Below are 15885 nucleotides of genomic sequence, written 5' to 3' on the forward strand. Positions count from 1 at the left end.
CTTTATTTTTGAAACTACGTTTTGTCTCCACCGTGTTTGCATCTGGGTCTACCTCTTTCCTCACACCGGCGCACCCCGCCGTTACAAACTGGAGCTCTTCTTTGTGGCCTGAGGATGTGAGGGTGTGACTTCCACAAGTGAGTCATCCAGAAAGAGGAACTCAAGAGCAGTATTTACCACCAAGCTGTGGTGGTCAGCTGCAACTTGATGAAAAGCATCCGTTTTGAGCGCTTGCTTGTGTGAGAGCTTGTAAGAGCTGAGCAGCTTGTTGGACAGGTGTGTGAGGAAGGTCCATCAAACCTTAGGGCAGGGAGAGCTCAGTAGGTAGAGTGGTTGCCCCATGATTGGAAGGTTGGGGGTTCAAATCCATTGAGCGCCTACCCTGAGGTACCCCTGAGCAAGGTACCGTCCCTACACACTGCTCCCCAGGTGCTGCACTGGTGGCTGCCCAATGGAGAGGAGGGACTAACACATACACATTACCTGCTCTGCTTTAGGTTGGAAGGGACACATTTGAAGACCCTCCACAGCGACCTTTATGTAGCAGGTAGAGGAGAAGTGTGAAGGACTGTGTTAAGGATAATTACTGGTTCATTTCAACCTTGTGTATTTTCTATTAATGTAGCTGCTTTGTATCTACGAGTCATGCCAACTCCACACTCTCCGGCTCTCGTGTAGAGATTCAAGGCAGACAGCGCTTACCTCTTTTAGGACAAAAAAGCTGAAACTGCCTGAGGCTTTTTTTCAAACAGAGCTTGTGCATTAAAAAACACGGTCAAGGTGACATCAGCCATTGTTTTCTGGTTAGAGATCAGCTTGCTTTAAAAGTTTACCTAAACCACTGCATGTATGTGCCAACCACATGATATATTTACTGAGATTAGCGGCTGAGACTATAAACCCACAATAAAAGTGTTTATCGAGGTCACAAATCAAAGGAGCATTTGGACGTTGTCCCATAGACCAACTGGACTTCTTTTATAAACCATTAAAAGCAATCCAGGTTTAAGTCCCACATGGGCTTCATTGTTCAGACCCAGTCTTTTATATTCAGTCTGTGGAGCCATATCAATAGGCAATAACCCAGACTGCAACCAAACCAATTCTACGTTAAATTCTTTACTCATGAAACACCACATTAGATCGTTACCTCTCTTCTGAACAGCTTTGTGAGACATTTCTGTTCTTGAAATTCCTCCTGGAGCTCTTCTGAGTCTCCATCTGAGTGAGACAGAGTTGCTGTGCAGAGGTCCACGCCTGTGCAACAGGCAGGACACCGTCTTTACATTTCTGCAATTCTCAAATATCTGTCAAGCACTATAATAATAATAATAATAATAATACATTTTATTTGAGGGCGCCTTTCAGAAACCCAAGGTCACCTTACAAAAAACACAATTAATAAAAGGAACAGTAGTCATAAAATACATAAAATAAGTTAAAATTACAAAACAGAGCGTGACAACAGATAAAATCAGCATTAAAGCGAATAAGTCAGTTTAAACAGATGTGTTTTGAGCTGTGTCTTAAATACGGAAAGGGTGTCAATATTTCTTAGTGCAGGAGGAAGAGAGTTCAGAGCCGAGGAGCAGAGCGACTGAAAGCTCTGTTCCCCATAGTGATGAGGTGTGAGGACGGAACGGTAAGATGAGTAGCAGATGATGATCTGAGAGGGTGGGAAACAGTGGTGATATGGAGCAGGTCACACAAATATGAAGGAGCAGATTTATGGATACACTTGAACGTGAGAAGTAAGATTTTAAAGTTTATCCTGGCTTCTATTGGCAACCAGTGAAGCTGCTGAAGAACTGGGGTAATATGAGCACTTAACGGAGTACGGGTTATGATCCGAGCTGCAGAGTTTTGAAGGAGTTGGAGTTTATGAAGGGACCTTTTAGGGAGACCAAATAGGAGGGAATTACAGTAATCAATACGGGATGTAATAAGACTATGGACAAGGATGGCAGCAGCATGGGGAGTAAGGAAGGGGCGGAGTCGGTTAATATTACGTAAATGGAAATAAGCAGACCGGGTTATGTAATTAATGTGAGACTGGAATGAAAGAGTATTATCAAGTATGACACCCAAACTCTTAACCTGAGGGGAGGGAAGGGTGGGAGAATTTTCAATGTTAATGGAAAAGCTGTCTGATTTGGTTAAGATAGATGGTGTGCCAACAAGTAAAACTTCAGTTTTATTACTGTTGAGTTTGAGGAAATTGGAGGAGAACCAGGATCTAATCTCAATAAGACAGTCTGAGAGGGAGGTAGGTGGGAGGGATGAATTGGGTTTAGAAGAAAGGTAGAGCTGGGTGTCATCGGCATAACAGTGAAAGTTTATATTATATTTTCGGAATATATAACCAAGAGGAAGCATATAAATAATGAATAAATGCGAATGCACAATAAGGTTAGGTGAGATGGTGCCATTCTATCAACATTAAATCCTTTGTATGTGTCTTCTCTCTAAGCTACCGCTACTGCTTTAATGAATTGTTAATGTACTGATGCATTACAGAACAGCTATAAATTGCTCACAAGTGCTAGTTGTAGGTTAAAAACCCTCCTTCACTTCAAGAGAGACTGACAGTGTTATTCCAAAAGCATTAAAAAAAGATCTTGGTTTATTGACTCTGGGTACACAGCACTCCATCAGCTCCATCTGTTGTCTACATTCTCCCAAATAAGCACTCTCCAAATAATAACAGGTGTGTTTTCTGATGAGAAACAATGTTTAAAGAGAGGTTAAAGACAAAGACTTTACCTGATACAAAGACAAAGTTACAGCAGTTTGAGTGAAGGACGTGTACTTTCAGGTTATATCAGAGCGGTCTGTTCAATAAGAAACAGTATCTGATCTTGCGTGTCTTGATGTGTGTGTATTTGTGTATGTGTGTGGAATATGCAGCAGATCACATGATTCTGGAACTTGACATGAAACCAAATAAAAGTCTAAATGGAATCAAAGTTCCAAAAATAAACAAAAACAAAACAAGAAACCCCCCAAAAAACCCAACAACAGTAACAAGTCTTGTTGTCACATGAAACGCCCGTGGGCATTAATTTAAACTGTTGTTTTTGCAGTATTTTTGTGAAGCAATTAAAGTTTCATGTTGTGCTCCACAAACTCGCACTTCTGCTTGATAACCAGTAGTCTGTAGCAGAGAGCCTTTTATTTGTGGCTGCATTATTGCTCATGACTCTTCCATGATTGTTTACTTTAAAAGAACACGCCACTAATTTAAATCATTCAAATCTGTTAGCTTGTCATCTACAGTTTGAAAAGGATGAAAGAGAAGAAGCAACCGAAGAGCTTTATACAAAGTAACTCTTTATTGATTTTTTTTGTTTAGTTGTTTATTATTTAGCTTGTTTTTGTATTTTGAACAGCAGTGTAGTGAAAGTGTGGACATACGACGATAGTAATAAACTGCTGCACTAATCCCCTAATTACATTATGTCACATAGCCTCGAGTTAACATGTACTTGTGTTGTTTAATATCTAATTTTTTAGTCTTCTGATTTGTGAGTGATCAGCTTTCTTTTTTTGTGAAATATGGCCTCTGGTTTACTGTGCCTCATGCTGATCTGATTGTGTTGCCTGGATAATCAATGATATGCCATGACACACTGGAATAGGGTAAAGGAAGGAAGTCTAAGCTCATGTGATCATGTTCATATTGAGGGCAGCATTGGTTCCTAATACAGCTGCTTAACTTCAAGTGAAAATAAACTGTTTAGGTAACTAGCTTCCGCTGTTTTACTAGACATGCTTTCACCTCCAGTAGTATTCTACTGATCGCAGCGATTATTGTGGTGCCAACCAACTTCCCAAATGCAGCAACAGAATTGCAAAACTCCTCAGTGCAAACCTAATAAACTCACTAAAAGATAGATAACACAGATTGATGAAAAGATAAACAGTCGCGTTGTTTATTTATTTATGTAGAAATAAATAAATTCACAAAAACTAACCCAAAAAGTTAAAATGGTAGAAAAACTATGACTCATCTTCCTCATTTTAATGAAATTGAGTAAAAGTGGAGATACAGCCCTTTCTTGTGTCAAGTATGCTATGATAAAAGCTTTCCGGTTAAGCTTGTCAAAGTAAAACACAAAAGTGCCCACGTGCACATACACCAGGTTTCTGTGGCGAAACAAAGCATCTGAAAACATGCACAGGATGACGTCAGCTACTCGTGTGAGTCAAAAGCTCAGGTTTCAGATTGTTTAGTTTCAGTCATTTTGTGTCTTTGGGGATATCCCGAATCTAGTCATCTCTAGGGACGGATTGTGGGTGTGAGCACAACCCCCCCGCCCAGCTGGCTTAAAGGTAGGTGGGGAGGCTTGTTTCACAATGAGTCCCCCAAAGTTTATTCTGTTCATCTGGACGTACCGTCTTCAGTGGAAGAAACGCTTCGTCGCTCATCCAAGTGACTTCTTCAATCTCAGCTGACTGCAGGTCTCCCCATTCTTATAAACAGTCAAGGTTTACTTACCTGCATGATTGAGCATACATCAAGACGTTTCACAATGAGAATAAATCAGTCCAAACATAAAAAATAATAATTGTTTCACTTTTAATGATTTGAACTAAATTAATGATGAACAAACTCTTATTTTCATCGTTTCAAAAAAAAAAACCAAAAACTGAATTTTGTTTTCTTGTGCAGTGCCCCTTATTTTCTCGGTTTGTCTCATTTGTGTGTTTATTTACCTGCATGGCATATAACTAATATATGTACACACACGTTGCTCAATTACAGAAAAAAAACGTGGTGAGGTTTGTGCTTTTATTTTAAAGGGAAACTTAGCCAACTTCCGCTTTCCGCTGCCTCGCTCTTCCTACTTGACAGCCTTGTAACGAGTTTCTGAGACAGCGTGCAGGCTGGCAGGCACACTGGAGGAGCAGAGCGCTGAGGGGCGTCCTGACAGCAGCAGTGGTAGCGGCGGTACCAACGGTGGGAGGAAAACAACCTGTTCTCCAAGTTCTCCACAGTTTCACTCCGCCTCTCTACAGCCCTAAAAACCAAACTCCAGTTCCATTAAAAAGTTTGCGCTTTCCTCTGAGGGTGGTGGAGATCATCATCATCGTCGTGTGGCTTCTTCAGTGAGCAGTGGTCATGTCGGGATCGCACTGCAAAAGTTTGTACCCCTTCAGCGGGGAGCAGCACCAGCAGGGACTGAGCTTCGAGGCAGGGGAGATTATTAAGGTGGTCCAGGCTCTGCCTGGAGGCTGGTGGGAGGGAGAGAAGGATGGAGCCAGGGGATGGTTCCCCTCCAGTTACGTCCAGGTCCTGGAGGTAAGGCTGCAGAATCGATTGTTTTGACTTTTTAGGACTGCATTGGATGAAAATGTGCTTGAGTAAATTGAACTTATTTGGCTTTAATTTTGATGAAAACAAGCAGAAAAGTGTATTTTTAATGCCTCTGTGACTCTTGACACACACACAGTAACAGCTTGGTTTGAACCACAGATGCACACTTGAAGATAAAGACAGCATTGAATGATGCTCTAACAAATAGTTTTCCCGTGCTGCGCTTATCAGATTAACTCAGACCTTCCCAGCAGTCACCTCTCCGCCTGGCTGAGCGGCTGCGCACTTCCTCATTCCATACGCATTCCAATGAAGCGCTCAGGTCTCCTCTCTGTGCGCCTGACTGCTCTTCATGGTCAAAACCTTTCAGTCCTCGCCCTATCTATCCCCTCTGTGGGTTTAGCCACACTGCTGCTACAAGTCTCACTAGATCTCCTACCTTAACATCGGCATGTATGGCTCTGAGAGGAGTAGTCAGTTTGTGACACCACCCTGTGTTCTGAGAGTTGGTTACAATGTTGGGCACTAAGCCCAGCATTCTCAGCGATGGCATTTTTATCTTATCTAGATAGCATATGCAGAAACTTGATTAGTGACAGCTGAATGATGCTGATGAAAAAAGAGCCATTTGCAGGTGTAAAACAAAAGACCGTTCAAGCACAGCATCTCTTATCTGGTCCCAGACCAGTTTAGGGACAGAGCTGATGGGTGGGGCAGTCGGGCGGTGCAGGTTGGAGAGTTTCATCAAGCAAACCACAGTGAGCTCTAAAGGTGCAACATGTTGGAAATGAAATGGCAGAAGGGTCTTTCTGCTTAATAATAGGGTGATGTTCACATGTTAGTGTTTTAATCATGACAGAGTTTCAGTATGATATGCTTCCAAATAACTTTAATGAATCATGACACTGAAAGGTGTGAAAAGTTGCCTTTTATAATGAGTAAAGGCAGAAGTCAGAACTACACCATACACTCCCATGTTACACTGCTAACACAAACCCCCTTTGGGGTCGTGTCAGGGAGGGGATCCGATGTAAAACTGGTCAATCAAACAGCAGCAAAAATAGCTTTTTAAAAAGATCTCTATGGACAGTTTCCCTCATCATAGTCAGTGCGTGATGGGTAGTTTGTTTTTAAATCTAAAATATCCACATGTGCACTGGTAAGACCTAAGTGTAGGGACGTTGCTGCTTTGACTGATGCATGGACAGAGGTAGCTAAAGCTCCCTCGCAGACTGATCAGCACCTGAGCCCAGATTACTGTAAGAAGTTTGAATACTGAAATAACTCGAAATGATTCACCGCGGCATGTGCATGTGTGTACATACATGTGTGTGTCATCTAGGAAAAATGTGGTCCTGGAAAGAAGTACCACAAACATAGTTTTGTGTGCTCTGGCAGGTGTCTGTTTGTCTGACTGTCTGCCGGTCCACGGGCAGATTGTGTCAGCTTTGTTTGAGATGTAATTACAAAACCTCACAGGTGTGTAGTAGAAGGCTGCATTCCACAAGGATGTGTGACTCCTTTTTGTGTCTTTGACATTGAAGACTTTTCATCTCATTTTGATTTTATGTGTTTTTGTATCTTTAGGTGTTTTTTGTTGTCTTTGAAGTAACATTTTTCTGATTTTTCTGATCATTGTTTCTCTGGACTTATTTTATCCCTTTTTTTGTTTTTTGGTTGTTTTGTGTCTCTTTGTGTCTTTTTGGTGATTTTGTCCCATCCTGTAGTTATTGTGTCTTGTATTTTTAGGATTATTTTGCATGACTTTGTAGTCATCTTCATGGCTTCAAACCTTTTGTTTCATCATGATAACACAGCAGTCCTTTTAAGCATAGTGCAAACTCTACATGTCAGTAGCACAATAAAACAAACATTTGCTGGTTTCTTACTGGTATAATCTTCATTGTTGCTGTTATTCTGTGGATGAAGGATGAAATCCAGTTGCATCAGAGCTAGACTGAATGCACTACGATATGTTATAGGCCAGAAATCACCTTTGAAATGCTCTTAAAAACTCTGATTAGGTGCAGTCCTCATGGTAAGAATACTAAAAAGATGACAGAATATATAATTTTGTAGAAGCGGCCAGTCTTCCCCTGCTGGGTGCACTGGCACTTTCTGTAAATCTCTGATGCAATGTGAGGAAAGAGCTCGCCCCTTAAACACGGGTGCATTTGGAAACAATAGCTTGCTTATCTGAAACAAGGTGTGACTCATCACACAAATAAAAATTCTCCCCAGTTTATTGTGAACCCACAGATCTCTGCGGTCTGCAGATCATGTTTGATATATTCAATGTTGTGGGTACAACCGCCAGAAGTAACCGCTTACCCACAGTTCCTGTCTGCACCGGAGTGGAATCTTCTAAAAATAACCTCACACATCAGAGAAATGACACAGGAGTAAAGTGAGGAAAGTCACTCATCAGTTAGCTTTGCTGGTTCAGTATTGAGCTGGTGAGGTGTTTTTCCCCCTGTTCTCTAACAGCATGAGTCAGTCTGTTTTCCCCAACAGGCCAATGACGTACACTGGGTTATGTTAATTAGTGATTCTAAAGCCGACCATAGGTATGAATATGAATGAGAATATCAATAGTTGTATGTAATATATCTTAGTTCTGCAACAGATTAGCAGCCTGTCCAGAGTGTGCTCTCCCTCTTGCCGTATATCAGCTAGGATGAGCTCTGTGATTAGCAGAAAATGGGTAGAAACAGTTAACTTTGAGTGAACTAACAGTTAGTTGACAATATGAACTAAAACTAGCATCAGCAGCATTTTTTTTCCAGCATCAACAAAAGGTGCAGGTTCTCCCCAAATTAGTTTACTTGTCCAACTATGATTGTAGGGGGATAGTCATAGTGAGATTAACCCAAAAGTTAGCAAAAGTACCAGTTCCATGAGTGAGGTAGAAACAGAAGTCGAAGTGGCCACAACCCTATAAAATACATTTTAACTTTAAAATTCAAAAGGGTGATATGTGTATATATGACAGCTGGGATAGGCTCCAGCACCCCCGCGACCCTGAAAAGGATAAGCGGAAGCGAATGGATGGATGGATGGATATATGTATATTTTTAAACTGCCATATACACTTAAGGTGATAGTAAACATATAAACCAAAAAAGGTTTTGCACTAAACATTCTTTTCAATGGTGTAAAGATTGTCATTTTAACATAGGAGTCTATGATCATTGGCTCTCTTTTAGATTTCTGCCTCAAGTGGCCATTAGATTAACTGCAGTTTTTTTTACTCCTACATTTGCTTCATTTTTCAGCTCTGAGTTTACAGCTACGCCTCATTAACTCAACCGGTGCTGTTTGCATTTTGTGAAACTGGTGTCATTAAAAGTTGCCCAATTAGTTATTGGAAGTAACAGTTTGCAATGCACCCATGCATGCACAGACATCATTGCTGGGTTTATCTTGTGTGAAAGAAATGTTAAACAGGTAATTACTCTCAGATAAGATTTAAATTGTTTCCCATATTTCCTCAGAGTTTAAAATTCAGAGCAGAAAAGCAGCTAAGATATCAGTGATTAAAGAAAAGATTTAATCCCCCACCACCTCTTTCCACCCCTGTAATGTTAATCCTGTCCTAATGAGCTTAATGCAATATTAGGTTAAAGAAAACAGAAACTAAGTATACCTCTGTCAACACAGACTCTACTACCAGGATTATAGTATTATAATCTGGAATGAAGGTTGACTTCCCACTACATGTAAGCTAAAGTACACATATTGAAACTTGAGGTTTCACAGTCAGTGTGTCATCTGTGCTGTAGGTTGATCAGACATGTTTTGAAGGCTGTAAGATCGCACAATGAAATGACTAATGGTGAAACAAAAGCCACTTCTGTATTTTCCTTATTTAGTTAACGTATTCAAACCTCTGTCAAAAAAGAAAATCTGTTCTCTGGAGTAACTCCGCTCCCTAACTTTCAGAATCATAAGTGATCATAAATACAGGACATGCAGCTGGCACATTTAACAATGGAGCTGTGACCTGGCTCTGTTGTCATCTTCAGCATTGTCGCTTTGTTCTACAAACAGCGTCATTCTTCTGAGCATAATGAATCATTCGCATTGTAGTTCTGCTGTTTTTAACAGACCAACACTTGTTGCTGCTTCAAAGTTGGGCTAATATTCAAAACAACTGCCTGTTAAAGACCAAAAGCTGAACTCTTAGCAGTAAAACACATTTAATATTTGCTTGTGTTTATCTTACGCTGTGTTTTCAGGATTTATTTTCATCTGTTCTGTGTCACCGTACAACTTACGGTCTAATTTTAAATTTAATAACAATGGTTACTAAGGCATGGACCTTTTCTAGACTTCTTGTGAACATATCATTAGTTATTGTAACATTGTACTCCCCAACGTTATTGCAAGGATGTTGCGACATAACTATAACGTAGTCCGACTGAGTCAGAGACAAGCAGTCAGAAAATGATACATGTTATAAGGAAGCTGACAAGCTTTGCTCTTCTGGAATGTTGCTAACAATTAGAACCCAACTGATACAAATACTTCAAAAAGCCAATATTCTGATATATGGCCCTATTGACATATAAAACAAAAGCAGATTTCCCTAACATCTGTTTTGTGAAGATGGGATACAACGCACATCATGGTGAAATATACCAGGGTTTTGTAGCAAAGGAGAAATCACCTTGTTGGTGCAAAAATACTGGTTTATGGCCATCAGACTGTATTCGTTTTGGAGGCTTTTGTAGATTCAACCAAAGAAATGGGAACAAATCATGTCATTGCAACAGGCAGCGAGTAACAAAGTGTTTAAAGAGACCATTTTAAATTGGTTATGTTATGTGGTTCATTCATTGACCTCGGTGTTTCTATGCTTGACATATTCGTAGGTCAGTGTAAGTGGCTTAACAAAAACAACAGAAAAAATGGTCATGCCATTTTGTCTGTTGTTTTTGTGCAAAGAGGAGATCTTGAGAAAGCCTGGGGAACGATTGTTCAAGATCACTATAGAAAATTACAAGAAAGTCTGGCTGCCTGGAAGCAAAATATAAATCAATGGTGTGTGACTCAAGACTTTTGCACAATACTATAGCTGCCAGGTGATGTCACAATGATAAAATCAGGACTTAACCGCTATAAAGGAGCCACTTGGCAAAGGGTTGGAGGTGCCTGTTACCTTTTTAATGTAATGGCTGTATTACATATATAAATAAAATTGAATTAAAATGAGTTCAAATGTGTCCAACTGCTCCTAAAAGTGTTTCCCACATAGTTACTTATGTGTAAATATGAGAAACAAAGTCACGCTGTCATGTTTTTTTAAGATGACATCCTCCCACAGTTATCTTGCAAAATCAAGTTTTTACTTGATAAGAAATTAAAAATGCTGCTCCCAAAGACGCTGTGACTAAAAACAGTCATATGACACATTACATCACTGTTTGGCTCCTTAATGTCCAACTATTAAAGAGGAAATGAAGGAGCAGGTCGTTAAAGAAGTGATTGACTTTTTTCTGTTAGGAGTTCGTGCATGGTTCGTGAATGACATCACTGCATAGAGTTTAGATGTGAGGACTTTTGTCAGCAAGTGAATACCATCCTTCCGTCTTTTTAGAAGTTCCTTTCATTCGTTAGCACATTTCCATCTCTATTCTCAATCACCCCAACCCGCTGCACATCCTTTCCAGCTTGATCTCCCTGCCTAGCCAGTCAGTGCAAGTTCTTTCCCTTCCTTTCTGTCCGGCCTCACACACACTTCAGTAAAAGCCTTTTCTGCCTTTGCAGTACCCCTAACCTCCCAGTACTCCTGTCTACTTCTTCATCTCTCTGACTTTCCTACTTTGTTAACCTCTTCTTTTGAATGCTTTCCTGTACTTCCCCTTGTGTCGCTTTGTCCATGTTCCTCTCTCCAGAGGATACACCAAAAACCACCTTGGCGGTGTTCCTCACTATTCCGCCTGTCCTTTCCCAGTCAACTGGCAACTCTTCCCTGGCATCCAGAGTCTGTCTCCTGAACTCTGCGCAACAGTCTTCAACTTCTTTTAATCCTCACCTTTGCTTTCACTTGCTTCCTCTTCTTAATTTCCAAAGTCATCCTATAGGCTAGCATTCATTCTCACCTGCTACATTCTCTCCTGACACCATATTCACATATGAATTTACTTAATAATTGGGTTATGATGAACTGACAGGCTTTTTTTTTGCCAATTCACACACTGGTTGAATTTGTTTATGCAAATAAGATGGCCGGTTAACTGATAACAGAATAATTTGTAGTTGCAGTCCTCAGGCCGTGCTGAGGTGACCCTTCTGAAATGGGTTTAATCCACTGAATTGTTGACACAGTGGGTTATAGCCCTTAACAACTGGGCAGAGGGTACTTATATGCTCTCGTTACTCTGGGGCTATATATGACATTTCCATAACAAATCAGGGCTCCCCGTGAAGTGTTACACTATCAACATGGGCACTTAACATGTAACCAAAGCCTTGCAGCTGGGGGCTGCCTGGGGCCATCTGGAGGGAGACTCCCCACCCCCTCAATTCCTTCATATAGATAAAATATTTTTAGTGTAGGTTTCCCAGTAACTTATGGTTAAGTGCGAGTTTTCTTCCATGGAAAATGATGTAATTCTAATTTTCCTATATTTTAATATCAGTATATTGTTTTTCCTCCAGCTTAAATGCTTTATTATTAAGTCTTCATGTAGCCAGGGGAACTACTGTAAGCAATTTGGAACAAGCTGAAAATGGTGGAGAACCACTTTGTCTACTTAATGCTTGTCCCAGTAGAGAGTCAGCTGTGTTTATTGTGAAACTGGAGCGCTGAGAGCTATTTAGGGGGCTTCTAGTAGAGGTTTTAGGACGGTGATTTAGGCTGGCATAATCCGTGGTGTGGAATGCCGGGGGTCAGACGACTGCTGGCGAGTCTTCAGCGCACAGCCAGGTGTTTCCCCTGCGCGCTGGAAAAGTAACACCACCGCTCCTGTGCTGATGTCATTCTGAAATATAGTCACTTGTTGTCACGGAAAGCAGTTTGTGGAAATATCAGCTGGATAACTGTGAAGCACCCACCTTCACAACCACACCTTATCAATCACAATCTGTTGTTTGTTTTGACACTGAAGATGAGCTGTGTTGTTTTTATATATCTCCTTGCAGAAATAATAACTCGGTGCATTGGAACAGACGAAGCTGAATATACAGCTTTCATTTCTATCGTTCTGCTGAACTCACGTGCAGCTATTTTAAATTGTAGCATGAGACACATTAGCTCGGTTAAAGTGCAATCATAGTTACTTTCACTTAGGCCTAATTCAGCCAAAATGTGTTGACACATTACTCCGTAATAGTGCGTAAATCTGTGTGCTGGGAAAACTCAAAATGAATGAACATATTAAACTGTTGTTTAAATCTGACTCTCACTCATGTGTACAGCTTCTTTGGACTGAGCTCGGCTGAGGGTTGTGCTGTGAAGAGTATTTGCAAGTAGGGCTGCTCAATTAATCGAATTTTAATCACGATTACGATCTGGGCTTTCAACGATTATTAAAAATGACTGAGCCGATTATTAGCCCCTCCCTCGTGCTTTACTCTCGCGCTGCTCCGTGTGGCAAATCGAGCGCACCTCTCTGCATTTCGAACACGTGTCACAACAATTAAGAGCAGCGGTCCCCAACCTTTTTTGTGCCACGGACCGGTTTATGCCCGACAATATTTTCACGGACCGGCCTTTAAGGTGTCGCGGATAAATACAACAAAATAAAACTAGTACTGGTACCGAAAAAAAGAAAATTTATTCATAACACACGTGAAAAGACCCAGGAAAACCGAGTAAACGATAAAAACGATAACAAAATAACGCTGAAAACCGATAAAACCCTGAAAACTATACATTTCACACCTGAGCCTCAACTCTCGCGGCCCGGTACCAAACGACTCACGGACCGGTACCGGTCTGAGGCCCAGGGGTTGGTGACCGCTGATTAAGAGGACCGGAGGGAAGCTCGGAAAGCTAAGCAGAAGTTATTTGGAGAGGAGAGTGACTGCTGTTGGTTGAAAAGAGAGGTAAAAAAAACTTAAGTGGTGTGGAAACATTATGGGTTCGCGGAGTCAGACGTGGATCAAGTAGACACAGTGTGTAAACTTTGCTACAGTGTCGTAGCTGCACCACAGAGCAACACTGCAAAGTTCACTAAACATAGATGTTTACATTTTTCATTTATTTTTTATATTGCAAACATTTGCACTGTTATCAGTATTCGCACACTATTTTATATTATTTTTTGACAATCTTTAAAGTCATTATTCAACACATTGTTATTGTTAAATAAATATCGTCAAATAATCGAGATCTCAATTTCAGTGTAAATAATCGTGATTATCATTTTTGCCATAATCGAGCAGCCCTATTTGCAAGCCCGCATTGTCTGAGCTACATGGAAGATGGATGGTGTTGGTAATAGTTTATGTATCGAGTGTTTTTGTTGCTGGGATTATAGACTTGTTTAGGGATGTAAATCATATGGTCATGTCAGGAAAGAAGGTGGACTCCCATGGGAACTCCCGGGATCTTTAAAATCTGTTACTGTGGACAAAGCAACCACCTGACCACCTGAGTGTTGTACAGCTCCATCTCCAGGCAAATGTTGCTAATAGGTATAACCATACCTCTAGAAACTTAATTAACTGTACTAAACCTAAAGGGTGGAGTCCCTTTTTGTAAGCTACAACTGTCTAGTTTCTGTGTGATGAGATTATACTGCTAAAATAATAACATAAATCTAACTTCCTTCCTTACTATGAGATTGTAATCACTGGAAGATGTGGGGGTGGTTGTCAGCTTGTTAGTTTCTAAAAGGTGTTGCAAGGGGATGTTTTGCCCTCTGTTCAACAGTGTAATAATAAACATGATGTCTACCCTTCAGGTCAGTGCTGAGACTCAAAGGCAATGTTTCTGTTACCTAAAGCCATAATCTTATTATTTTAGAGTGCATCCAAAGTTTATGATCACAGCTGAGAGTTGGAAAATGTGTTGATGCAATGATAGTCAGCTCCTTCTTCCACTCCTACTCTCTAGTGCAGGGGTGTCAAACTCCAGGCCTTGAGGGCCGGTGTGCTGCAGGTTTTAGATCTCACCCTGAGTCAACACACATGAATCAAATGATTAGTTCATTACCAGGCCTCTGGAGAACTTCAAGACATGTTGAGGAGGTCGTTTAGCCATTTGAATCAGCTGTGTTGGATCAAGGACACATCTAAAACCTGCAGGACATTGGCCCTTGAGGCCTGGAGTTTGACACCTGTGCTCTAGTGGATCAACTGTTTTGAAGAAATCCACCCATTTTGTAGGTATTATGGATTTTATTATGGACTGTGAGGTGGAGATCTTCACAGGACCAAAACAGTCTCTGAAAAAACACAAATCAACTGTAAATAGATTTATAGATCCCAAACACCGCAAGACCCAACCTGAGTAGACCAGAGAATAAGAGAATTTATCCAAAATGATGCTGACCTAGAAACCCAACCCAAACTCTGCTGGTATTTAGGTGTTGAACATGTTGAGACAACCCAGTTTAAACTAACTAGAATTTAGTCAATTTGGAATTGGGTAAGGTCGGAACAAGTCAGTTCAGGTGGGAAACAACAGATAAATTATAACATCTATAACGAAGTCTAGCAGTAGGTAATTCCCAACATGACACACACAGTCTTAACCAGGAGGATTAGGTGGGACAACCTGTACTAACTGGAACATTTATGACTCTTTTCCACCAGCACCTAGTGGGCTTGACTTTGCTCTGTTCTACTCTATTCAGTTTCAGTCGTTTTCCATTTCAGTTGAGCACCACCTCGCTGTGGGTGGGATCGTTATAGCAAGGCGCCCCGAAAGTCCCGTGACGTCTTTTGCATGTGGCACAAACACAGCACAATAATGGAGGCGATGTTTTGATACGTACTCAATCATCCAAGTAAGGAAATCCTAAAAAGTTTATGCCCTTCATCTGGACATAGAGTTTCAAAACGCAACGTCGAGATGATCAGCAGGGTTTTAATAGTTTTGCAATTTTCATTAGTTTTTATTTTTATTTAGTTTTGACTTCAGATTTTCAATTTTATATCAGTTTTAATTAGTTTTTACCAATTGTTTGCTAGTTTAGTTTAGTTTTTATTTTTTTGAAAATCCTTAGTTTCAGTTTAGTTTTGATTAGTTTCAGTTATAGTTTTAGTTGTGTTTGCAATAATTAAGTGTAACAAAATCCCAGTTTCATCATATCAGTCATTCTGCTCATCCTTGGGTATGTTGCTATTCCAGCTACCATACTGCACCCTGGACAGGTCGCCTGTCTGTCTGTCGGCTAACACGCAGAGACAGACGACTCACATTCCCACCTATGGGTTCTTTAAATAAATAAATAAAGGCAGATGAACAACCATTGATACCAGGCAACTATAAAACGTATATCTTGGCCCCAATGAGACTATTAACTCTTGCAGCACCGGGTGTTTGTAATTTTGGTTCAAGTGAATTGATAAACTTTTTGAAGGTAATTGACTCACACAGTTGTGTAGATATCCCC

At 40.6% G+C, this 15885-nt stretch overlaps 1 protein-coding gene across 1 annotated transcript in view; it reads left to right on the forward strand.

Annotated features, from left to right (window-relative positions):
- The first annotated feature begins 4891 nt into the window (after positions 1–4891).
- The window catches only part of gas7b (growth arrest-specific 7b), a 66742-nt gene continuing 55748 nt past the window's right edge, over positions 4892–15885 (forward strand). Inside the window, exon 1 of the mRNA XM_087845258.1 lies at positions 4892–5302. Within this exon, the coding sequence (XP_087701384.1) occupies positions 5123–5302 (180 nt within the window). The 5' untranslated portion in view covers positions 4892–5122. The remainder of the gene's footprint in view (positions 5303–15885) is intronic.

The sequence above is a fragment of the Neolamprologus brichardi genome, chromosome 8, assembly GCF_056152115.1.
Source record: "Neolamprologus brichardi isolate AB-2024 chromosome 8, ASM5615211v1, whole genome shotgun sequence".
NCBI classification, from domain to species: domain Eukaryota; kingdom Metazoa; phylum Chordata; class Actinopteri; order Cichliformes; family Cichlidae; genus Neolamprologus; species Neolamprologus brichardi.